The 24,405-nt window shown below is 44.8% G+C and overlaps 1 protein-coding gene across 3 annotated transcripts; it reads right to left on the reverse strand.

Moving 5' to 3' along the window:
- Positions 1 to 1,886: 1,886 nt before the first annotated feature.
- On the reverse strand, positions 1,887 to 24,157 carry SEMA4F (ssemaphorin 4F; the record flags this gene model as incomplete). 3 transcript variants are annotated; one of them, XM_084235127.1, is made up of 14 exons in its annotated part: positions 1,887 to 2,497; positions 2,736 to 2,794; positions 4,530 to 4,690; positions 4,803 to 4,912; positions 5,034 to 5,256; positions 5,372 to 5,519; positions 5,726 to 5,904; positions 6,534 to 6,685; positions 6,784 to 6,903; positions 15,491 to 15,584; positions 20,429 to 20,527; positions 20,756 to 20,815; positions 21,467 to 21,618; positions 23,793 to 24,157. In XM_084235127.1, 14 exons carry the CDS (start codon positions 23,995 to 23,997, stop codon positions 1,887 to 1,889), a joined length of 2,373 nt encoding a protein of 790 aa, XP_084091253.1. The 3 variants fall into 3 exon arrangements, with proteins under 3 accessions (XP_084091253.1, XP_084091252.1, XP_084091254.1); XM_084235126.1 differs by lacking the exon at positions 20,429 to 20,527 and having other exon boundaries at positions 23,793 to 23,925; XM_084235128.1 differs by lacking the exons at positions 6,534 to 6,685; positions 6,784 to 6,903; positions 15,491 to 15,584; positions 20,429 to 20,527 and having other exon boundaries at positions 23,793 to 23,925.
- Positions 24,158 to 24,405: the final 248 nt, after the last annotated feature.

A 24,405-nucleotide genomic window follows, 5' to 3' on the forward strand; every position in this document is an offset into this window, starting at 1 on the left:
AGCAGGACAGTTCATCTGTGTGAGCCGTTGACCTTTCTTCCACTGAGTATGGCTTCATGTGATTGCAAGTGTCATAGCTATCATGTGGTTACGTTTTTCTGATGATGGCATAACAAGTCAAAGTTGACAGAGACAATCTCTACTGATACAGATAGTGCTTTATTGTTTACATGTTTTCTCATTTAATCCTTGCAGCAACCCTGAGGTAGGTATTATTATCCCCACTTAACAGATAAGTAAACCAAGGTTCTAGGTTACATTACTTGCTGAAGATCATCTGCTTAATAGTGGCAAATCCACTGATCATTCCAAACCCAAGGGGACTCTTTTGAGTAGTTCACAGGCTGCTGCCAAGGAAAGTAGAGCTGCAAACTTCCACAGGGGAGGACTGGATCGTCATTGGCGTTCAAGGGAATCCCTCATTGGGAATGAACGAGGCACATTCACAGGCCAAGCCTGGAACTCAGCAGAAGCAGCTAAGAGCATCTGGGAGCTGTGAAGCAGCAAGAGGTCTTTAAGTTTGCTGAGAGTCAACAGTGTCTTCAATTATGCACAGAGCCCAGCTTCCAGGAATGGAGAAATCAAAGGCCACCCAGGAGACACAAATTCAGGGCTGGCCACAGCGTGGGTGCAGCAGGGTCAGGAAGAGCTGCTGCTGACAGGCACCGTCTCCTCTTGGCCAATGTGTGGTAACCTTAGGGTAGTGGTCCTTTAACCATCTTAAGGCCTTGAGAATCTGATGAAAACCATAAAACCTCTCTTCCCTCCCCACCCCCAGAAAAATACAGATACACAGATACAGACAACATTTTGCATACAATTGTAGGGAGTCCACAGACCCCAGGTGGAGAACTCCTGCTTTAGGGCAAGGGTGTCACCCTGAGTAGTCTCTGATACAAACCTATTTTTATGCTGCTTATATTTCCTGTGGCTCTTCCCCTTTTGTCTGCTAATTTTATAATGTCATAAAGTTTATTTTTAATTAGTGCCAAGAAAAGGGGGCTCAGTCTATACTCCAGGCAGAAAAAAGAGCAGCTATGCATGGCAGTGGTGGCAGCCAGGAGGCAAACACAAAGAGAAAGATGGGGTCACATGTATCACTGCCATCCCATCCAGAAGGTCACTTTGCACATTTTTCTCTACTCAAGAGAACAGTTATGGGAGGTAAAGGAGACGGGGGAGTGATTTGTTTCTTTTTAGAAAACAAAGCCATTCCTTCACTGGCTACACAGTCTAAAGTGCTGCAGGCAATGGCCTGGTTCCAACCTCCCGGCTCCTTACCTCCAGGGATACACCTGAGCATAGGCCCAGTCACTCATGCATGCGTGGCCAGGTCTCCTACAAACACTCATGTATTTACACACACTCTTTCATGGATGAAGGAAAACTGGAAGGGGAGGGAAGGGAGATCTCAGGGCAGAGGTTCCATGTAGCAACAAGGGGATCATGCACTCCCCACAGAGATTGAGATAAACTGGCAGAATCAGCAGAAGGACTCAGTGTACACTAGCCGCCAGCCGCCTTCACAGTTCCGTTAGCCGGGGCCCAACCAGAAGGCAAAGTCGCAGCCATGTCCTGTGCCCACTCCCCAAACTAAGGGACCCAAGATAGGGGGTTTGGGGTCACAGGGGCTCAGGGAACAGAGGTGAGAAAAGTCCTGATTTGCAACAGTTCTGATCTCTCGTGGGAATCAGGACTCAGGCAAAGGCCTGGCCCAGAGTCCATCCAGGCCCAGAGCGGACAGACACTGAAACCAAGTGATCATTCAAAAGCCAAAGAGAACTCAGTGGCCATGATGATCTTCCAGGTGCAGCAACCCCCAACATCTCAATGGCCATTCCATTCCAGAGGCCACTGATGCACTAATAGTCACGCACTGCCTGGACCTAGATGGATGTTTCGTCACATGTGGCTAGGGGAGCCCCAGTTAGCCGAATGTGGGCTGGGCTTGGGCAAGGGTCAAGTAGGAAGGGTGGAGGGAAGCCACCAAAGCCGCTGCCCCTCTTGGCCAGGGCCAGCGGCAGTCGCTCATCCTCAGGAGAGGGAGAGGGAGGGTCCTGGCTGTAGCTTGTGGTCCCAGATTGTGGAGCTCCTAGGTCCAAGCCCACCTTGTCTCTAGCTAGAAGTTCCCTGTGTCTCCGTCGCTGCTGATGCCGACCAATGAGGAGGAGAGTCAGGGATGCTGCAAGAACCCCCAGGAAGAAGCCAGCTAATCCAACCCCCATTGTGTGGGCCCGGCTTGGAGGACCTCGTTGGCTGCCCCACACCAAGCTGTAAGCAGCTACCACACGGGCTGCTCCACCCTCCTGACACTCACAGGCATAAGCACCCATGGCTCCTGGGGTTACCACCACCTCTAGCCCATCCCGCCGGGGGGTGAGTACAGTCACTCCATCAGGCTGGTGCCACACGCAGGATGCCCAGGCTGAGCTCGGGGAACACGGCAAGACCACATGAGCAGCTCTAGCCACAGGAACTTCAAACACCACTGGATATTCTGCAGAAAGACAGCAAAAGCCCAAAAGGTGGTGAGGTCATAGCTGGGGGTAGGAAAGAGAGAAACATGCACTTACATCAAATATGAGAAGGGGACATGGGGACAAAGCTAAAAAGGGGATTCCCAAGAAGGGCAAAGTACCAGGTCACTGGCTGCCTTATCTTCCAGGATCCATGTTTTAAAGTGGGTCCAAAGTGGATCCATTCACTGCACCCACATTTCCCTGAACCACACACACCTCCAGGCTCTTTGGGACACAAAGAAGACACATCAGCTGACTCGATATCTTGGACCAGCCTATAAGAAAAGAATACTTGGTAAGTCCAGTGTCAACATTCCCTTCTACCCACCTCAGTAGCACTGAACATTCACTCACTAGTTCCATGTCCTGTCCTCTCACGAGTCACTCCTGGAAGGAAGAATTAACATTCTCCTCATCACTAAAACTTACCCCAGCACCTCTGACACTCCTCACAACACTTGCCACATCAAATTCTACACATCTTTCTAGCAGACCACAGAGAATTAAATGTGTACTGGATCTGTTGGGAAGATGTCTGGTGAGGTGATTTAAAAGAAACGTGGAAACCTCCCAAGAAATACAGCTATGGTTGCCCACAACTACAAGACTTCTCTGGGAAAAATATAAGAGAGAGAGAGTGAGAGAGAGAGAGAGAGAGATTTAAGAAAAAGAGCAAGCTTCTTTTCTGTAAAAGCTCAGTGAGATGATTTTTGTGTCAAAAAAGTTGCTCATATCTACAAAGGAACTTGCTTCAACAATCTAACAGCTCTGTCTCAAACAACACAACCCCACTACCTCCAGGATTTGGGTGGAATGTGTCTGACAGGGAGAGCAAGACAGACTGCTCACTTTGAACTCCCTGGCACCAAACTCAGAGGGAGGCAGCCAGGGAGACCTCTACTGGGCTGTCAGAGAAGACCAGGTAAAAGTTCAGTCTGAATATACCAAAGATAGACTCCACTTGAGTGGGAACAGTTCCACATGAACTGAGGCCCTGAAATGAACTCCAAGACTGGTATGAATGCATTACAGTGTGTGGGTAAAACCAAGGTTGCTTAGTCCAGCAGATAGTCCACCCTAATAGAGTAGTACGGCTCCAGCTGTGGGAACTTCATAGTCTATGTTTTCCTCCCTTGTATGAACTGAAGTACAGAGGGTCAAGTGCACAGGAGTAGCAGCTTCATAATTTCTTGTATTATCAAGAATACACTGGCATGGGCCTCCCCGGTGGCGCAGCGGTTGAGCGCTGGGTTGCGAAGCTGCCCGTGGCCTCTGCGGCACCGGTTCGATCCCCGGCTGCTTCCCGGCCACCGGAGGAGGGTCCCACATGGTGCGCAGACCTCTCCTGCCGCCCGCTGCTCCCCTCAGCAGTGTACTTCGGTCCTTCTGCCTGCTCTGCTCCCCGCTCTGGCTCTGGTGAATTCTCTCACCCTCCCGGCTTCTGACTGTACCCAGTGCATGTATAAACCAACCAAACAAACAAATAGATAAATAAATAAAACATGCCTCTAGAAAATTAAAAAATAAATAAATAAATAAATAAAAAATTAAAAAAAAAAAAAAAAAGAATACACTGGCATGTAAGACACTCCATATCCTCTAGCCCCCACATATATAGCTTATGGGGACCTTGAAGCTCAAGTGTCTAGGATTGTTCAGGAGCAATGAAATTCTTGTTTTAATGGATATTACTATAATAAAGGAAGGAACAAAGCACTTACTTTTGTCTTAGACATTTAAAAGTTCTCCTAAAATAAACTAAAAGACCAGGTCACAGTTTTTAAACAAAAACTAATTCCCGAAAATAAGAACTTTTACTTCTAAAATATTGTACAGACAGATAAGTGAGATGGACTGACAGACACACAAGTCATACACAGGTACAAGAAACACACACACAGGGCTACGTAAATCTCCACATTACAGGGCTGTGTAAACAGATAAGCAGCAGACCCATGAATGGTCCAGTGCCCAGGGAAGCAGGCAAGGGACCAGGGCAGCCACGCTCACCCCCCATGTTCCCCAGCATGGGCCACACATGCATGTAGGTGGAAGCTCCAGGCACAGACAGGGTCTTGGGCCAGGATGCACTCCGAGCAGCTCTGGAGACGGCCGCAGTTGGTTGTGTTCACTTGTGTCACCTCAGTACGTGAGCCAATCAGGAGCCAGCCCTATGGGAAGGGAGTGAGAAAGAGCAGAAATGGGTCTCCCAGACATCAGGGTTACAAAGTGGCCCTAGACTCAGATGTCTCCCCATCAAACTCCCCAAGATCTACAACTCACTTGATACAGTTTCATAGTATCAACTGGCTGTGGCTCTGGGAATAAAGCCAGATCCTCGAGGACGCTGAGCTGGGCTCCAATCTGCACTGCTCGGTGCAGGTGTCCATCCTCTAGGAAGCAGGCAAGGGGCAAAACATAAGGACATACAGTACCCGTGTCTGCGACTGGAATCCTCTCTGTGATGAGAACATGTATGCCCTGGGTGGGCAACTTGCTTGACTATCAACATACCTGTCCCCAGGTAGAGTACATCATACTCTTTCCCAGAGAGGCTGGTCACCCTGTGCGCTGCAACTCTGAGATAGGCTGTGTCAGTAGTGACCAGCAGGGGGCGGCCATCAGGTGGAAAGACTGGCCTGTCCATGAGAGGATGGTCCCGGATGAAGGTGAGAACCCGGTCAGGCAGGGAGAGCGATGAGCCAAACTGCTGGAGCTTCATGTTGTTGGTGATGCACTAAAGGAAACAAAGGATGAGTGACAAAGCTTCCCAGGGCCAGGAAGTGTCTGTGATGCTTTGTTGGACTCTTGCCCTATTGGGGGCAATTCAGTCCTGGTCCCAGCCCCCTCACCTCTCCAGGTCTCGGCTGGGGCACATCATTGTCCAGGACAGGCAGTCCCCTGTTGCAGTCATGTTTCAGCTCTCTGAAGGGACCTTTGAGTGCTGTCCGAATGTCTTGGGGTCGGAAGGTGCAGACAGCAGAGATGGTAGCCCCCTCCCTGGGAGAGTCACAGGTTGGAGCCAGATATTTGGAAGGAAGTAGAGGACAGCAACTCATTCCTTTGTCAGATGAGACGACCCATGAGTCATGCAACCTGCTCCAGGGCAGACGGAGCAGGGCTCCAGGGAGGAGGCAGCACCGACTCTGCACCAACCCCATGTATTTCCCACCCCATAATTCTCCTCCACACCAGGACCTCCTCACCACTGGGAGGAAAAGATGCCATAAAAGATGGGGGTCCCCACTCCAGTTTCAGGTCGAAGAATGGCCATGTCCTGCAGGACACTGGAGGCCCGGCCATGCTCAGGCCCTGGACAAAGCAGGTCAGCTTTCAGAAACGTTGTCCACCTCTGCTGGAGGGTCTTCCGGCCCCCAAGGTCCCCCTGGGGTGACAAGTATATAGGGAGTTCTCTTAGAAGTTCTTCTATAGAAGAATAACATCTGGAGAGAAGTTGGTGACCAATACAAATTTCCCCTGATTTCAGGGCAGACACAGACGGATGGGGAGACAGATGCACAGAAATGCAAGGGCAGATTCAGAGACAGAAAGTGTAGGAGATAATGAGATACAGGGTTGGATGGGGTCACAGTAACAATGATGATGACTAAGTTCCTGTGTACTTATGAAGCACAGTACTATGTGATTTGTATAACTTACCTCACTTAGTCCTCAAAATAACCCCAATGGCTAGGTTTCATTAGCATCCTTATCTTACAGATGAGATTCAAAGATGCCAAAGAACCTGCCCAGAGTCACAGAGGCAGTAAGTGAGGAAGAGCAGGGTGTTGAACCCAGGTCTGTCAACAGTCCTGCCATAGCCTCTCCACTTGTCCACCTGCTGTGGACAGTGCATCACAAGGGTACTTGTGGGGGTCAAAGGGGCACATGCTTTAAGTTCCCAGAAAAGAAGTCAGGGCAGAGGAAAGATGCAAAGACAGATCCAGAGAGGAAAAGCTAGGAGGACAGGCAGAGCAGAAGACGACAGACAGACAGCCGGGACTGGGGTCTCACCGCACAAACGCGGGCCACCCGCGGGACCTTAATGCTCTCGTATGTGTCAAACACTCGGGAAGTCTCCGTAAAGAAGAAGTAGATTTCATCGTCTCCATCTTCATCCCCCCACTCGGCTGGGCTCAAGGCCACCGCTGCAACGAATGCTGGGGCTGGGGAGACCCAGTGGCCTCAGATCCCATGGACACAGCATGGGGCCACCCAGTCTCCACCCCACTCTGCCCCAGGGCGCCCCTCTCCCTCTCCCCACCGCTCAGCCAGGATCGCAAGGTCTCTGTTCGAATCCAGTCCTCAGCTCGACCCACAGCCCGGGAGATAATCGGCTCCGTTCCCAGGTAGTTTTTCACAGTGGCAGCATAGAGGACCCCCCCTGCAAAGTGACAAGGAGGAGATGGGCTATCAGAGAAGCACTGAGGAAAGCAAAAGGGGTGACAGGCAGAGCAGAGCATAAAGCAGAGACAGGAACTCTCAGTGGCACTGCTAAGCACATGACTGGCATCCCTTGACTTAAAGGTAAAAACAAGTGTTCCAGGCAGTAAGGGGAAGCAGTGCTAAGGGAATGTAGGATGTATCAGTGTATGATGCTTCTGTTGTGTACATTAAGGCTGCCTTTTTAGGTTTTACTTTCTTGTTGTTTAGGGACTTCCCTGCCCTGTAATATGCTTAGACTGTGATTCTCCAGTCTTGTTTGATGGCATGTTCCAGCCTCATTCTCCCACTACAGTGTCTGGGAACTAGTGCCCTATCTGAAAATTAGTGGGAACACGACTCTGGAACGAGTCCCAACTTTAGAGTTGAGACTCTAGCTCCACTTGGGGAAGTGATCAAAACGAAGCTTCCTGGGTCTAGCAATTCTCCGCAGACTTAGGGGCTGGGCCAAGAATCTGCCTTTCTAACAAGCAGTTGCAGTTATTTTGATGTAGGTGATTCAGGCTCTCAAGTCGAGAAACACTAAAAGATAACAGTTTCAGGCAGCCAGGGAAAGCATCTAGAAATCAGATCCTCTGTCCTGATATAGTGAAGATATGTAGGGATGGTAGGGATTAGAGAAGAGAGAAATCACAGAAACTCTTGCAAGGAAGGGGAAGCACATCTCCGTGGGCTGAATGTGAGAAAAATCTGGCCACTCTGAGTTATATGGCCAAAGGCTTGGGTATGAATAGGAGGAAATGATGCCAGGGATAGTAGGTCACAAACCCCTGGAGGTGTCCCAAGCAGCACTGGGATTCTGGGAGAACAGAACAGTATTCCTTCACCACCCACTATGTCCAAGCACTGTGCCAGGTGCCAAGCACATCACTGCCCGCAAGTACCCCCACTGGAGCCCAGAAGACAAATGTGCAACAATACCAGGTGTGGGCTCACAAATGGCATGTGACAGCATGGAAAACCCAGCTACATCTACTAGGGGAGCAGCACCCCAGAAGGGATGTCTGAAGAATGAGCAATTTGCATTGCAATTTGCATTGAAGGAGAACTTCAGGGAGGGAGAGAGGCAAGTGGAGAAGAGGGGAGCCAAGTTCAGGGATGTGGGGCACTCCCAAGGATGAAGCTCCCTCAGGGCACAGAACTGGGGGCAAGTAAGAAGACAAAGCAGGAGGCAGAGACGTGAGCACCCAATTGTAACGAGTCTGCTTTGTCATAGCAGGAAGGTGTACTTTGTCCTAAAACTGTAGAGATTTTCTTGAGGAAAGTGACAGAATCAGTTCTGGTTTTTAAGAAGATAAAGCTATTAGGTAAAAGGCCTTTCACACAGTCTAGGCAAAAGCAGAGAGTCTAAAGTAAGGCAGTGGCAGAGGGAATTAAAGGGGTAGACTTTGGGAGATATTTTGGGGGTAGAATGCATAAATAAGACTCAAAAATCAATTGAGTACACCGTATGAATGAATGGAATAAAATAACATCTGTAAGGTTCCAGCTTATAAGATAGATATTATGAACCAAGTCGGGAAATGATAGAAGACCTGTATGGGAGGTAGCCAGAGAACAGGCGAGTTCTACTGTTGGCCATGCTAAAGCTGAGCACCTTTAGAGCAACTGGTCAGAAACACTGGAAGACAAACAGGAGGGTCTGGGTCACAGGGCTAGAGTCAGGCAACCCTGGGGTTATGGGAAATCATGATGTGAATGGGGCAGCCAGGGAGAAAGGGAACATGACAAGAGAGCCCTGGGGGTACCACCACCCAGGAAAGAGGCTACCGAAGGCCACTGAGATCAAGCAAGAGAGACTGAGGAGCAAGAAAGATCAGTGTGCTGGAGGTTGGTGCACGGAAAACCCAGTAAGAGCCATGGGAGCTTGAGCGCATTTAAGAAGCCATAGAGTAGGACTTTAGGGAAATCCCAATCATTTCAGGGTCACAGATGATCAAGGAAAGATGCATTGGAAAGATGACAATTTGAAAAAACACTTTAAATGGAGAAAAAAGGGTCAGGAGCCCTCAGAGGCAGCAGCGAAGGGTTAGAAATATTCTTGTGGGAAGGGCTACTTGAGATTGTGGGAAGAATCCAAGCATTTTGGGAGCAGGATATCTTGGGTTTGAACCCTGAATGCTTGGTAGTATTATGATCTTGGGCAAGTTAACCTTCCTAAGACTCGGGTTCCTCAAACATAGAAGGGGGTAATGCCAGCTTCCATTCAGAGTAGGGCTGAGGGTTAAATTAGGTAACAAATGGAGAGCCCCAGGGAGGGCCCGGAGCTCGGTCGGCATTCACTAAGTGTTAGTTTCAGCAACTTATGAAAACTCAAGGGATGGATGTGACCAAATACACTTGGTTTGTTGCCAGAAAAGGAAAAGGCGGGCTATAAAATGGCATCTCATTCCATTCCAGAGTATTTCAGGAGGGGAACACAGTTTTGGGTAAGGTACTGGTAGCAAGTGGAGAAGCAAATGAGCCAATCCTCTGTATTTTGGGAGAGAAAAAAACATGGATACAGACGGCAGCATTGGAATCAAACACTGTAACCAAAACTACGGAGAAAGCTTTGTTATGGATACCCTGAGAATGCAGGGAGAAGCATCCAGAAGAATGCTCTGGGAGCATGACTTAGTGTGGAGTGCAGGGCAAGGGTGATAATCATAAGTATTTGGGAAGCAGTGAAGGACCACAGATAACTAGGCCATGATAACCACATCCATCAGCAGAGGATGAACATAAAGGGTCCCGAGATTTTCTAGGGCATCAATAGGAGCAGTCAGCAACTCCGGAGCCCAGAAAAGCACACTCGCTCAGGGGAGGGAAAATAGAGCTGGGACAGCAGGGGAGATTAGACACTTTGGGAGAAAACAGCAGGGTATTCCAAGGAAACAGCAGGGTATTCCACACACACACACACACACACACACACACACACACACACACACACACACACGAAGGGACAGCAGCTATCACAACTATGATGCCAGGAATCCACAGGACACAGGAACAACATGTGTCCTAGATTCTCCGGGACAGTCTCAATTTCAAATATTCTGTTTCGTGTTCATACAATAAAATATTCCTCAGTGTGTAGTTGTCTGGCAAATTACTACCAAAAGGGTCAAATCAGTAAATATTAAACATTTTTCACTCTGGTATGAAAAAGTTCACTTTTAAAGATGGTTTGCAATAGGAAATATCACGCAGTAATTCTATTTTTTTTTTTAATTTTTTTTTTATTTTTTTTTTTTTATAGAGGCATGCTTTATTTATTTGTTTGCTGGTTTGTTTGTTTTGTTTATACATGCACTGGGTACAGTCAGAAGCGCGGGAGGGTGAGAGAATTCACCAGAGCCAGAGCGGGGAGCAGAGCAGGCAGAAGGACCGAAGTACACTGCTGAGGGGAGCAGCGGGCGGCAGGAGAGGTCTGCACGCCATGTGGGACCCTCCTCTGGTGGCCGGGGAGCAGCCGGGGATCGAACCGGCGCCGCAGAGGCCTCGGGCAGCTTCGCAACCCAGCGCTCAACCGCTGCGCCACCGGGGAGGCCCACGCGCATTAATTTTAAAAGAGGATTTTTAGTATGCCCTCGCCTTCCTTCCTGCATTCCCTTTCTTCTGAAGGTCAGAGCTTTGCAGGATAGATAGGTCCTACCCTAACAATCTAATTCCTTATCTAAAAAAGCTAGACAAGGGGCCTCCCTTGGTGGTGCGGCGGTTGAGCGCTGGGCTGAGAAGCTGCCCACAGCCTCTGCAGCGCTGGCTTGATCCCCGGCCACCGGCAAGGGTCCCACATGGCGCGACGGACCTCTCCTGCCGCCCACTGCTCCCCTCAGCGGTATATTTCGTCAGTCTGCCTGTTCTGTTCCCCACTCTGGCTCTGGTGAATCCTCTCACCCTCCTGCGCTTCTGACTGTACCCAGTGCTTGCATAAATAAATAAATAAATTTTTAAAAAAAACAATGAAAAATCAATTTAAAAAAAATTAAAAAGCTAGATAATTTTTTAACAGTCTACAAATAGGACATAATTCAATAATTGATGCAATGTTTACTTTTCCCCTGCTGTTATACAGGATTTCTGTAACTGTCTTGTTTCTGTGTGTGAATGCTAGGCTTGGGGTAGATATACCTGGATTTAGAGGTATGTTTGGCTCAAAATACTGGCAGCACCCAGTGCATCTGGAATGTATGTGGCACTCCTTGGCAGATGCAGTAGTCACAAAACACAATGAAACCAAAAGGAGATGATAAAAACACAGGATGGGTTCCCAAAGACAGAGAGTAAAACTCCTCCTGCTCTTCTTGATAAAAAGCCCTATTTATTACTGGATGTGACAGGGAGTATCAAAAATGACTGGCTACTGCCTCTAGCTTGGGTATCTGGAGGGCAGAGGGGATAATGGCACATACACTCAGAGGTAGAAACACTAGTGAAGGAGCAGTTTAGGGGAGGTGATGAGCTCTGTTTAGGACATGCTGATTTTGAGATTTCTGTGGGACATCCAAGGGAAGATGTCTGAAAGGCAGTTGATGTGTGGTCTGTAGCCCCAGATAAGTGTCTGGGAGGCATCAGAAAGTGTGGAAACAGAAAACCACAGAATATGAGAGATGTGAAAGACATCAGAACACAGTGGAAACAGAATCCACAGGGCTGGTTGAGAATATAATTACTTAGAATGCAAGAGAAGAGGATCTTGGGTGGAAGTCTAAGGAACCCCAACATTTAAAGGATGAACAGAAGACAAAAACCCTTTAAAGGAGACTGAGGAGAAACTGTAGATGTTGTTAGGCTAATGATAACATTATTCTTCAAATATTTGCAATTTTCCAAATTTGAACAGTGCAAATAAAGACACTGAAATATTTTCTTTTAATTTTACATAAGGGCAATACAGATAAATGTCATATTTGAAGAAAAGATTTAGGAGGGCTTTTCCTAAATATATCAAGCACCAACAAACACGAGAAAAGTTGTTCGACTTCACTAATAGAAATACAAATCAAAATATACATCCAATTGGACTTTGGAGGAGATTCATTGTTTGTGTGTTTATTAACTATAATACTTGGGACTCACACGGGTGACATTACAGGTCCTCTTGTCACTGTTGGTGGGACTAACTAGAGAGCAAATCCATCAAGCACTATAAAAACCTTTACACCATTTAGCCCAGCAACCCCACATATTAGACCAACTCATGCAATTGATTAGATTCATGTAAAGGATTTACATAAACATTTATGTAAAAGGATTTCTTCTACCGCATTATTTATAAAAGCAGTAATTTATTTTAAAATTTGAATGCATAATTTATGGGAATAATTAAATTGTGCTGCATACATATGATGAAAAAGTATACATCACTAAAAATCACAATTTGAATAATTAAATAACTCCTATGAGAAAATGCTCAGTATATAATACTAAGTAAACACACATGATAATTCAAATGTACTATAAATCCACAAATATATAGACAGAGTAAAAAAATACTAAAAAAAAATAGATGTTACCTGATGATGATAAAAATAAAAATAACTTCACTTTCTTTATTCAGGTCTATAGTTTCTAAATTTTCTACAATGCACATTATAATTTTATAATTTAAAATAAATACTTCTATTACAGTCTAATAATATTTTAACATTACTAAAGGCTGTTTTTTATTTCAAAGTATCTCTATGAACCATAGAGAAATTTTTAATAGATCTTAACTGGAATTTTGGCTCTAGTTCTTACACTATTTTCTATAGTGGATAGTGACACTTCTAAAACAGAAGGGAACAGGTATTATGGATCAACACTGAAAATTCCAATTGACTACTGATACTTATATCAGACCAAGAAAAAAATTATTTATGGCCCTATAAAGTAAGAACGTTCAGAGGAAGCTTTATATTGGTAGTGACTGAGATATACAATTGAGACAGAAAAAGCCACAGGCACTATGTTAAATGTCTAGACCTAAACATTCTAAACCACTAGAAAGTGAATTCTGATCACCCCAACAATTTTCAGCTGAAGGAAAATCTGAATTTCATTATTTGAAATTAAAAAAAAAACCTGAAGTCTTTTTGAAAATGCTCTTTGTCACACATTGATCTTACTTATGAAATCTGTCTTAAACCACATGCAAATATGAATCCACTTGCCCTCTTGAACTCAAAGAAACTACACACAAAAGGTCAAATGTACCTAAAGATTATTGTTTGAACGTTAATCATCTTGGACTGTTACAATGGAGAAGTCACTGTAGAAACAAGAGGCATTCACAACTGCTATATCTTTCTTAATGATCCCAATCACTGGCTCAGAGTTTTGCCTGGCAAAAAGTCAAGAAAAACAAACTACTGACTAAATTGTTTTATTTAAACTGTATAAGTATAAACAAGGTCTCATCTTGTTTCAACCGTGAATGAATGAGCAAAACGACAGCTCAAATATTGTATTTACTAGGTGATTACTTTATATTCATTTTCAAAAGCTTTTGCATTGTGTAATTACTTTTCAGAAAAGGCAAGTCGTTTACGTATGACTAAGTGATTTCTTCTGTATAGCTTTTGAGACTTTTCAAAAAAAGTCATGCCAAAAAAATTTCATTGTTTGAGCTAGTATCCCAATTTTTGCTTTCCATAAAATATTATCCAAAAGCATTGGAAAAAACTAATTTTATGATAAAATTCACAGTAAAAATCAGTGAGGAAAGAAAAAAACATGATGAATGATGCTAAGTCAACTGATCACTGCATAGAAAAAATTCACTTAGAGCTCCCTTTTATGCCATTTGCCAAAATAAGTTCCAAATAAATCAAAGAATTAAATGGTTAGAACAAAATTTAAGAACTTTTTTTTCCAATCTGCTCTCTAAATGAAGAATGATTTACCTTTAAAAATATAACCACAAAGGAAAATATAGATCGGAACACTAACATCCTACCTGAAAATCGGCCAAAGAACATAAGCAGAGAATTTGCCAAAGAAGAAATAAAAATAAGTACTAAAACATGACTAGTGTTCAACTTCACTAATATTCAAAGAAATACAAATTAAAACAGGTGTAATTTTAGCCTCAAATTAGCACAGATTTTTTTTTTAATGACTATATTCTGGTGAAATTTAATGACTATATTCTGGTGAGGAAATAAACTCATTCACTGATTATTTAGGGTGTAAATTGGTACACCCTTTCTGAAAACTCAATTAGCAACAGATAATATGCTAGAATGTTCACATCCTTTGATGTATTAGTAGTAATGCATTACCAGGAATATTAAGGAGACAGTAATATGAGGACAAAAATTGATGCACAAAAATGTTCATCACAGTGTTGTATATAATAACAAATATATGAAGTAACTAAGTATTTTGAAGTAACTTGGAAATAAATTTATATAAATGATTTGCAATTGTTTATAATTATGGTATGTTCACAGGTGAGTGGCATAACACCACTAAAAATTCTCTTTACAAAGAACTTTTACATTTTATAGAAATACCTGTGATATAAAGTTACAAAGCAAAATTCAGACATATTCATGCAGCATGACATTTAAAAGTTTTATAATACAGACATTTATAAAATTTCTATTAACTTGCTTAGTGTACACTGTCATGAAAACAACAGCTGAATTCTCACTTATTTGAGGGGATGGGGGGGGGTTGGTGACCTACAATTCAGGCTATGTAGCACACACACAATTCACTTTGGGCTGCCAAAGAATTAAACAGTCCTTTTCCAGGAAAATTTCAGGCATAATCCATGATTCCAAAAGATTCCCACAGTTGAGCAACTGCAGATAATCAAAAGTAATGGCAGAAGTGTATTTAATTGTCATAACTGATTTCTCTGAATAATAAAGGGCTGGAAATTAAATATATGTGCGCGGACTGTAGATACATGTGCACACACACACATTTAAAAGGCAAGAAACAAATGTCCTAAAATATTAGCAGTGGTTTTCTAAGTAGGGATACCCTTATAAGTCTAATATGCTAATATGATAGCCACTAGACACGAGACCATTTCCTTTTAAATTAAAATTAAAGATAATTTTAAATCTTTCCTTCAGCTTCACTAGTCACATTTCAAGGGCACAACAGTCACATGAAGCTATTAGCTGCTGTACTGGATAGCACAGACAGAACATTTCCATCATCACACAAAGTTCTTTCAGACTGCTGTTCTACGAGATTTCTTATGTTCATTCTTTTTCCAAATCGATTACAATATGCATTGTAGTACATGCCTCTTATAAACAGAAAAAAAAAAAACCCACTACAAAAAAAGAAAATGAGGTTAACAAAGGAAACACACTAGAAGAGCAGAGAACACATTCTCTAGAGAGAACCAGGGAAATAATGGCCTTTGGAGAAAAGCAGAAAGTTGCAGGCACTCTGGGAAGAATAGAAAAGACTAGAAAGAGACATGGAAATAATAGACATTCCAAGGAAAGGAAAGAAAGGACACAAAAATTCCAACAGCAGGGGTGGGAAGGAGGCAATTACAGCAAGAAGTCAGATTCTTGCCTCTCCCTACTCACCAGCCATTATAGCTGCTGACCGCTGAGCTGGATCAAAAGGACATTTCCCCCGGCCACTCTCAAGTCTTTCAACCTGCTGGAAACTGGACACATCCTACAGACCAGAAGGGTTTAAGGGTCATGGGAAGGTTCACAGTGAGAATTACAAAGATGGTCAGATGAAGGAAAAGCCCAATTCCCATTCATTTTCCATTTCCCTGTCACCATCCCCACATTCCCAGTCTTCTATTCCTGATCCCCCCATCCAGTTCACATTTCCCATCTCTGCCATCCCTCTTCTGATCAGTTGATTCCTATTCCCTCAATTCCTCTGGTACCCACCCACACACACACACAAACACATGCTTTGTGGAAGGAACACCACGGATGGTCCTAGAAGACACCAAGAGGCAGGCAGATCTTTCCTCTGAAAAGCTGCCAAATGGTAGGGTTTACCACTGGCTGGAGAAAATGCTCCACGGACAAGGAGAACCGGGAAGCAGCTGGCCTGAAGGATGGTGCCTTGAGAAAGTGTAAAGAAAAGCATTTCTGATATTGGACCATCTGAAGTTCTGAATCTAGAGAAAGGCCAACTTTCCCCTCCTCCCATACCAAGGATGAAAGACAGAAGCAGAGTCGAGGACACATAGAAGGGGAGAAGGGAATCTACAAAGTCAATGAGTGACCTGAAGCTCAGGTCCAAATTTAAGAACTTGGTAAGTGCTTACTTTGTCCAGAGACTCCAGAGGGACTAACCTGGGTAAAGGGTGAAGATGGGGTGGGTGAGGGTGGGAGGAGTTAGAAGAGTCCACCAGGGTCAGTCAGAAGTTTCCTTAGCTGAATATCTGGCACTAAGGAGTCTTCAAGATAACACCTACAAATGGAATGGCTTCCCTGACTGTGGCTGGTTGGAAATCAAATTTATGGCACAGAAGTGCCAGGCATGATATCTCTAGTTTATACACTAGAATGAACAGATGGTATTGCTGGGACCTAATGACTGATGGTAGCTGCAATAGCACTGCAGATATATATTCCAAGTGAAAGTATACTACTGGCCCATTCTGACCATCTATTTGTTACAGTTGGCAAATAAGGTTTTATTTTCCTAAGAGAGCCTTGAAGGCCTGTTGAAACTAGATGTGATCTGAGGTCCCCAAAAGGAAATACTGGGTCGAGAGTCTCTTGGATAGAGGACCCCACAGAGGCACATGCACATCCCAGCCTGAGGAGAAAATGACAGTCAGGGAGAGGTGATCATGATGTCTGGGCACTTTGGAGATGGGGGTAATACTGAGTTGTCGGAAAAGTCATGACACATTTTTTGTTTGAAAAATAGAAAAAATACGTCATGACTTTTCCCACAACCCCAGAGATGCTGCTACGGCCCTTCTTACCTCTCATCTAAACTACAGCAGTCCCTTGTTTTCTCCACATGGCGTAGTTTCACCCCCAATTTACTCTAATATCCAACCCAGATTAATTCCTAGACTATCATTCACTGAACTGGGTATATTTTTGAGTAAGAGAATGACAAAATGGATCACTGGTTCCTGGAGTACAAGCTCTTTAGCCCAAATTATTTATTTTCTAGAAATTCTTGAAATGAACTTTTTTCTAACCAAACCCGGATCATCTATTATTCATACAAAACAAATTATTCTCCCACCTCTAAGCCTGAAACTACTCCCTTACATTTCACTGAGAAGTGAAAGAATGAGGCTTTTCTCAGATCTCATTGTCTTTAATCTCTATGCATCGTTTGATACTTTTTGACTCACTTCCCTCCTTGAAATATGCTATTTCTTGACTCTGTTTAAACTTTACCCTTCTGGAGCCCCTCTGCCAAATCTAACTGTTTCTCTGTCTCCTTTGTTTCTCTGTTCCTTCCTTTCTAGCCCTAACTGTGTATCCTAAGGATCTATCCTTAGTCTTTTTTACATATACTTCAAAAATCTCATTCATTCTAACATTTCCAGCAACCTATGCAAATCATCCCCCAAACTCTTGGAGCCTGATATTTGCACTTCACTGCTCAATTTCCAGAGATGAACAGTCAGTCCCTTAAAACTCAACATGTGAAAAGCAGTTCTCTTAGTTTCCCTCAAATGGTACCATCATGTTATCTAGGTTTACATCCTTTGAGCAAGTGAGCCTCTTATGAGATGGATTTTGATTACTGTATGGTCAAAGTCACATTTTATCAGGATGGAAAAGGGGCAAGAGCACTCCACTAATTCTCTATCCGAGATTCTCTATCTCTATCAGCTCCTTCATTATGTCATCTTTGTGTCAGTCATGAGTCTCTCATCGTCAGTTGTGGTGAAGGCAATCCCTCAAGCTGAAATCCAGAGCTAGGTAGGAAGGCTACCATTGAGTTGTGGGGTTGGAATCCATTCACTGTTCTTGGCCAAGAAAAAGATAAGCCATATGAAGGCCCTTTACCAGATGGCTAGGAAATATAGATGGTCACTGCTACATGAAACTGTTGAAATGTCACAAGAAACTAAAGCCAGGTAAGGTCTACTGCGTTGCAGGCTGGACTAGAGAAACCTGGAATTTTAATCTTGCTCTGCCTCTGCTAGCTATATAATCTTTTTTTAAAAAATTTTTTAAACATTTGTTTTTCATGGGTACTTTATTTTATTTTATTTATTTATTTATTTATTTATTTATTTTGGTGTGACCCTCGCCAGCGGCCAGGGAACGAACCGGCACTGCAGAGGCTGCTGGCAGCCTCGCAGCCCAGCGTTCAACCGCTGTGCCACCAGGGGAGGCCCGAGCTATATAATCTTACACTTTCTAAATTTCTGTTCCATTGCCTATGAAATGGAAATAAATAATACCTACATACCATGATATGGTGATGAGAAGTAAATTCAAGCTTGAGTGAAAAAGTACCTGGCACCAAGCCTGGGACAGCAGAGCCTCAGCTGAGTAGAAGTACTGTTGTTTGCTGTTGCAAACAAATGTTTTCTAACATTTTTGTTGTTTTTTTTGTTTGTTTCCCTCAAAAAAACAAGTTAAAAAAAGTTTCCTCCAATGTCCAATAAGCTGCCATTGAAAGGCTGCATTCTACATTGTGGGAACTGGTAGGTACAATGCTTGAATTTCCTTTTGTAAGAACCTTCATTTCTCTGAGCAATCAACTCTGAGCAAGTTGTTGTGACTGGATCAATTTGTCAAAGCTTTCAGTTAACAGTTACACATTGTCTCAGAGTCATCAGTTTGGGTCATGAGAGGCTCAGCACTAAGGATAAGGCAAAAACTTGCCCAAGTAGAGTGGATGCAGAGTAAGACAAGTAAAGCCGGAAGAAAGCACCCCGGAAGTCTACAAAGCATTCTAGGGATATGGCTTGCAGGGTTAACATGCTTGGTCTTTGGGGGGCTATATTCTCCTCCAAGCAAGCCTTCACCATAGGATAGTCCTTCATTTCATGAGCCTACTAGATAAGAGGGTTCAAAAAGCATTAAAAGTTGTGGGAATGCAGGACACAGACCTTCACTCTTGATTGCTAACGTTCGTCAAAAGTGGATAGGGATCCAACCACACCAATTCCTAAAGATATGACCAGAACATTTTCTGTCTAGATGCTTATCTAACAACCATTAGGGTCCCATCTCAATGAGCTAAGGAAGACTACAAGATCCTGGGAGACTCACTGGGAGTGGGGGCACTTCTAAAAGCTATGGCTCTGGTGTACATAGCATGAGCTCACTGAGCCTATGCAAACTGGAAAAGGACAAACATGGCAATGGCACTTCTACTGCATCTTTGTGAATGTACTGAAAGCTCTAGGGAAACTAAGCCCTCAACATTATCTGATGGGACCCAGAAATTTTTAAGAACACCCTAAACTGGGAAATCTTCCCAGGGTGAGTGCTATCCACAGCCCAGTAGAGAGATAACCACCCGTATTATGAAAATGTCAATAGAAAGCCCAACTAACCCTAAAAGCAACACAGAGGGACTGACTTGGAGAATCAAGCATTTAATAATTACAGAATTCTAAAGCAGTGATAGCAGAATGGTATTTTAAAAAGAGGGGTTAGGAGATACACACTGACTAGCAGATTGCAGAAGTTTGTAATAGTTAAATATCAGGTCAAGAAAGGGAGCTATTTCATTCCTCTTATTGCCATAAGCAGAAAATGGAATTCACAGGATACAAAGGTCATGTGAGGCTTTCAACTCACTCCAGGGCCTAGTCACAAATGCATGCTACCAGAGGACCAGTGACTGACTAGATAACTAATGGGAAAAACTGAGGGTACAAACACATTGAGACATTTCCTGAAAGGTCACCAGACTCAGCGACTTTTGTGCTCATGACTAGCTTAGATGCAATTAGGGGTATACATGCCCAAATCTGGCTGGCTGTGAAGGTGGAGATACCCAGCACTTTAGTAGCAATGATCAGGACCCAGAAGGAAACATAATTGAGAGTGCCCACCTTAAAGATCCAGGATATGGGGCCAGCGGCTAGTACATTAGTGGGCAGTGACCTCAGAAGCCATGAGAGCAGAAGATCACAGCCAACAAAGAATGAGGAGAGCAGAGGTGGGAGAAGATGGTGAGAGACATTCATACACCACAAGAGGAAGAAACAGGCATGGACTATGTTAACTAAGAAATGGACCTAGACTGCCTGGACAAAGCATTTAGGGGAACATGAGTTACTAGTCTCTGAAATTTCTTATGGATTTACCCTCTCCCCAGCCCAGCCAGCATCCCCAACTTTCTTCACTATCCTACTCTTTTTCTTTTCACTCTTTGTACACCTCATCTTCTACAATTTCCCTTCCCTTTCATATGCTCTTTCAGTGGCAGACAAAGGCTCCCTGCAGTGAGGACACCCAGCACCCTAATGCTTATCATGCACAAGGGCTGCCATGAGCATGCCCCCCATCATAGTCACTCAAAGAAGACCCTTCCTGTTCCCCACCCTTGTCACTCACAATAACCCCGCACTTCGGGTCAAAAGCGAAGGTGCCGCAAGTGAGGAGATGAGAGGCGTTGGCAATGATGAGAATCTGGACAAAATTGTGACATTCGCCCTGGGGATCAGAGATGATTAAAGACAATCAGAAGTAGGAGGTACAAGGAAAGGTTAAGTTTGTGTCAGGATGAGATGCAGCTACAGGATCGGAGATGGTAGGGGCTGACACAGTGTTAGAGTCCCAGCTTGGGTCCACTGAGGCAGCAGCTCTGCAGGGGACTGAGACAGTCAGGGCAGGGCCAAGGCATCAACTGTCACTCAGAACAGGACCTGGGTTTATACCTACCTCCTTCTTGCCTTTCTTCCTACAGTTCTCTCTGTGGGCCTCAGGTACCGTCCAGTCAATCTAAGAAAGGAACAGTGACCATTTGCCCCAATTTCTACCCAAACTCTTCCCAAGTGAGAGTGGGTGAGACAGTTATTTAACCTCCATCAATCTGAGAACTTCAGAGACACCTCCCACCAAGAGCACTGTTTTCCAAACTGTAGTCTCCATCCACTGAGTAATGAAATCACAACCAACATTATTTTTAGTGAAATACAATATAAGAGAATATATGCTATAAAGGATAGCTATAGTTTCAAGAGTTTTCTTTCATATACTTTGTGTACTAGATCAAAATGTACCATTTATTTCTAAGGAGCGGTCAAAAAAGTTTGAAAGTTATTGACTTTAGAGTAATGTGATTCTAATGACTCCTTTGTCCACTGTCACTTGAAACCTTGTCACTTGGTCTTCTCCCCATCATCATGAGCCTTTCTCACAGCCTCCCCAGTCACCACAACCGCCCCCCCCCATCACCCTCTGCTGAGACAATGAAGTTGGATATCTCCCCTTCTTTATTTTCAGGAATACTCCCCAACTACCACACCATGCTTACACTTTCAGATATTATGAGCACACCCCCTCCCCCTTTCCTCCCTACCACATCCCATAAAACCATGAATCTAATCACATGCGCTGAAGTCCAGGATCTTCCCCACTCTCATCTCTCACCCTTCGGGGTCTCTCCCCTGTGAAGGGTAGAGATAAAGCGAAGATGGTGTCCCGGGCGCCGACATAAAGTGTGTGGGAAGCAGGATCCACAAGGAGAACCGAGTAATTGTATGTCTGAGGGACGGTGAACCGGGTGAGATAGGAGTCAGCCTCTGGCAGGAAGAGAGGGTGAGAGTGGAGTAATATCAGCCATCACCTCATAAGGGTTGGGTCCATGAGGACAAAGCCAAAGGGTACAATTTTTATTTTCTTCCACGTCCCATTTATTTAACAGCCCTCAAGGGAACAGAGATCTGACAGCCAACCATCTAACTTCCCCACAGATAGATAACTGAGGAGGTCAGAATATTTAGTATACAATCCAGTCAAGTATGCTTTTTCTATAAAAGCAGAGCACTTTATTAAAATAGCAGCACAAATATTAAGTCTGTGTTCTATTCATAGCAACATTATACATAATTTGAAAATAGCAATAAAAGATACAAGTACTTTCCTTCCTAGATTTCCTTATTTTAAAGTGACTATTTAATAGTCACATCTCTTTACCTAGAAGGAGAGTATTTCACTCCTTTTACCAACACGTTAGGAGGCTATGTCCTCTCTCCCCACTATCCTTGACCTTCCCACATACCACCCAAAGAGATAGAGCTCAGTGGACAAGAGTATATGATTTGACGATGGAAAACATGACTCTTTCACTTACCAGCTGTATGATCTTGAGTAAGTTACTTGCCCTCTCTGAGCATTACCTTCCTCACCTGTAAACACCAGCATCCAGTGTTGTTGGGAGAATTATGTAAGATAATGTATACGAAAGCACCTGACACCTACTACATGTTTCACAAATGGTTCCTTTCTTCCTTCCTTAGGTGTATGTTCTGTTTTGGCCAAATCTCAACTTCATATCAACATTTCAAACTCTAACCCATTTAAAAATTATAACAAATAAGTTAGCGTGCAATTATTTTCTTAGCTCTAGGGATCCTTGCCCAGCACCAATACAGCTCTGTCCTACCTACTGTCTCTGCTCAGCTAGCCTCAAAGCTGACAGAATGGCCACAAGGCATTCATTTCTAGATGTGCCAATATGGAGCACCACCTACCCCATCCTCCCACAACCATACTCAAGTCTGTGCTGTGTCCACCTACTTGCTCATGCTTAGTATAAGCTTTGGATCTTCCTTCCTACCCCAATATCTGCTTCACTTTGCCAGCTAGACCTCTCTAGTTTCCTGGTTGTCAACACTGCTCTGCATCATCCTTAATTCTGTGTTGTGGCTATTGTTCCAGCACAAACTGAATCCCCTGGCCCTGACCACAACTTTGTCGTCTTAATTCTAGCATCCCTATATGTCACTGGTATGAAGTTCGGACTCTAAATTACTACTATCCAGTTGTGGGGTTTACGAACAGGTTATATGCCGGGCTTCACAGGTCCTGTCTGCCAACGTTCTAACATTCAGTGCCCACTGAGAAGAAAATTAAGTCCAGGGTCATGCTTATGCCCACCCAAGCCCTCAGCAGAGGGCCTTAAAGTGTGGATTACTCTAATGATCACGTTTAACCCTGTGGCATCCCTGGCTTCTTCCACAGCTTTTAAAGGGACCATATCTCCCTCCTTTTTCCCTTCTGACTTTAAAAATCCTTTAAATAAAACAAATCAATTCACGGAATGGTTTCAATATTGAATGGAGGGAATGTGCAGTGGTGAACAGGAACGCTGAAGGAGGATGAGGGGTTGATGTCAGAGATGTGAGGACAGAGAGATGGTTTAGGGAAATTAGGGTTGTGAGGAGGGCAAAAGGCTTGCACTGGGGGAGAACTGATAGTAAGGGAATGGATGTGAAAGGTGGGCGGACGAAATGCTGAGCTGGTAATCAAAAGGATGAGTGCTGGAGCTGACTGAGCAGACAGAAGGATGTGGAAGTAGAACAGGCTTCGAGCTGGCACGAGGAAGACAGGTGTTATGTACCGGAACAGAGAAAGGGAACTACCAAATGGACAGCTGGGGCAACCCCTATTCCCTCCTTGGGCCTCCTTGGGTCTGCAAGACCAGAGGCTTAATTGTCCCACCGTTCTGCGAACACCGAGCCGCAGCAGTCGTCTGGGCGAGTCATGGAAACCAAGTCGCGAGGCCCGGGCCAGGAACGCGATAGGGCAGCCCCGAATGGGGGTGCCGCCCAGGTCCCGCATGGGGGTCCCCGTGACGCACTGAGGGGCCGCCGGGTGCGTCTGCCGGGCTCTAAGAGGGCAGGTGGGTACGGGCACCTGCCGGCGGGCCCGGGGCGCGACAAGACGGGCTGAGGCGAGGGCGCCCACGCCTTACCGGAGATAGGCAGCGAGGTCCTGGGCACCGAGCGGGGGACGCGGCCGCACACCGGGCAGCTCAGCATCGCCAGCAGCAGCAAAGAGAAGGGCGAGGTCGGAGGCGGGCGGGGCCGGGCGGCAGGGACCGGCATCTTTGGCTCCGCCCGGCCTCGGGGTACGGGTACACCAGCAGCCTCAGCTCCGGGCCGCGGCGCCGCAGGCATCGGCCCCACTCGGATCTACTCGGCCCGGCTCCGCCGAGGCTGCGGGAGGGAGCACAACTCAGCTCCTCCCGTTCAAGAAAAGAATAATGATTGGATTGATTTCCTCCTCCAGCCAATCGGGGTAGAGTGGAGGCGAGGCTATTGAGAGGAGAAGCCCAACCCAGGTAGAGAAGGAAGCTTCCCAGGTGTAAGTGGGAATTCTACCTCTGAAATAGACTGGAGGTGTCACTCCAGCACCGCCAGTGACTTATCTACATTAACAGGGATAATATGTGGGTAAATGGGTGCAGGCACAAAATTTCTCGAAAATATTATTTTTGCAAGAATTTAATGAGGGCAGTCTATGTGTCAAACACTGCAAAAACATAATTGCATTACAGAGTCATTCGTGATTGCTATAATAATGTG

This window comes from Talpa europaea, assembly GCF_964194135.1.
Source record: "Talpa europaea genome assembly, chromosome: 6".
NCBI classification, from domain to species: domain Eukaryota; kingdom Metazoa; phylum Chordata; class Mammalia; order Eulipotyphla; family Talpidae; genus Talpa; species Talpa europaea.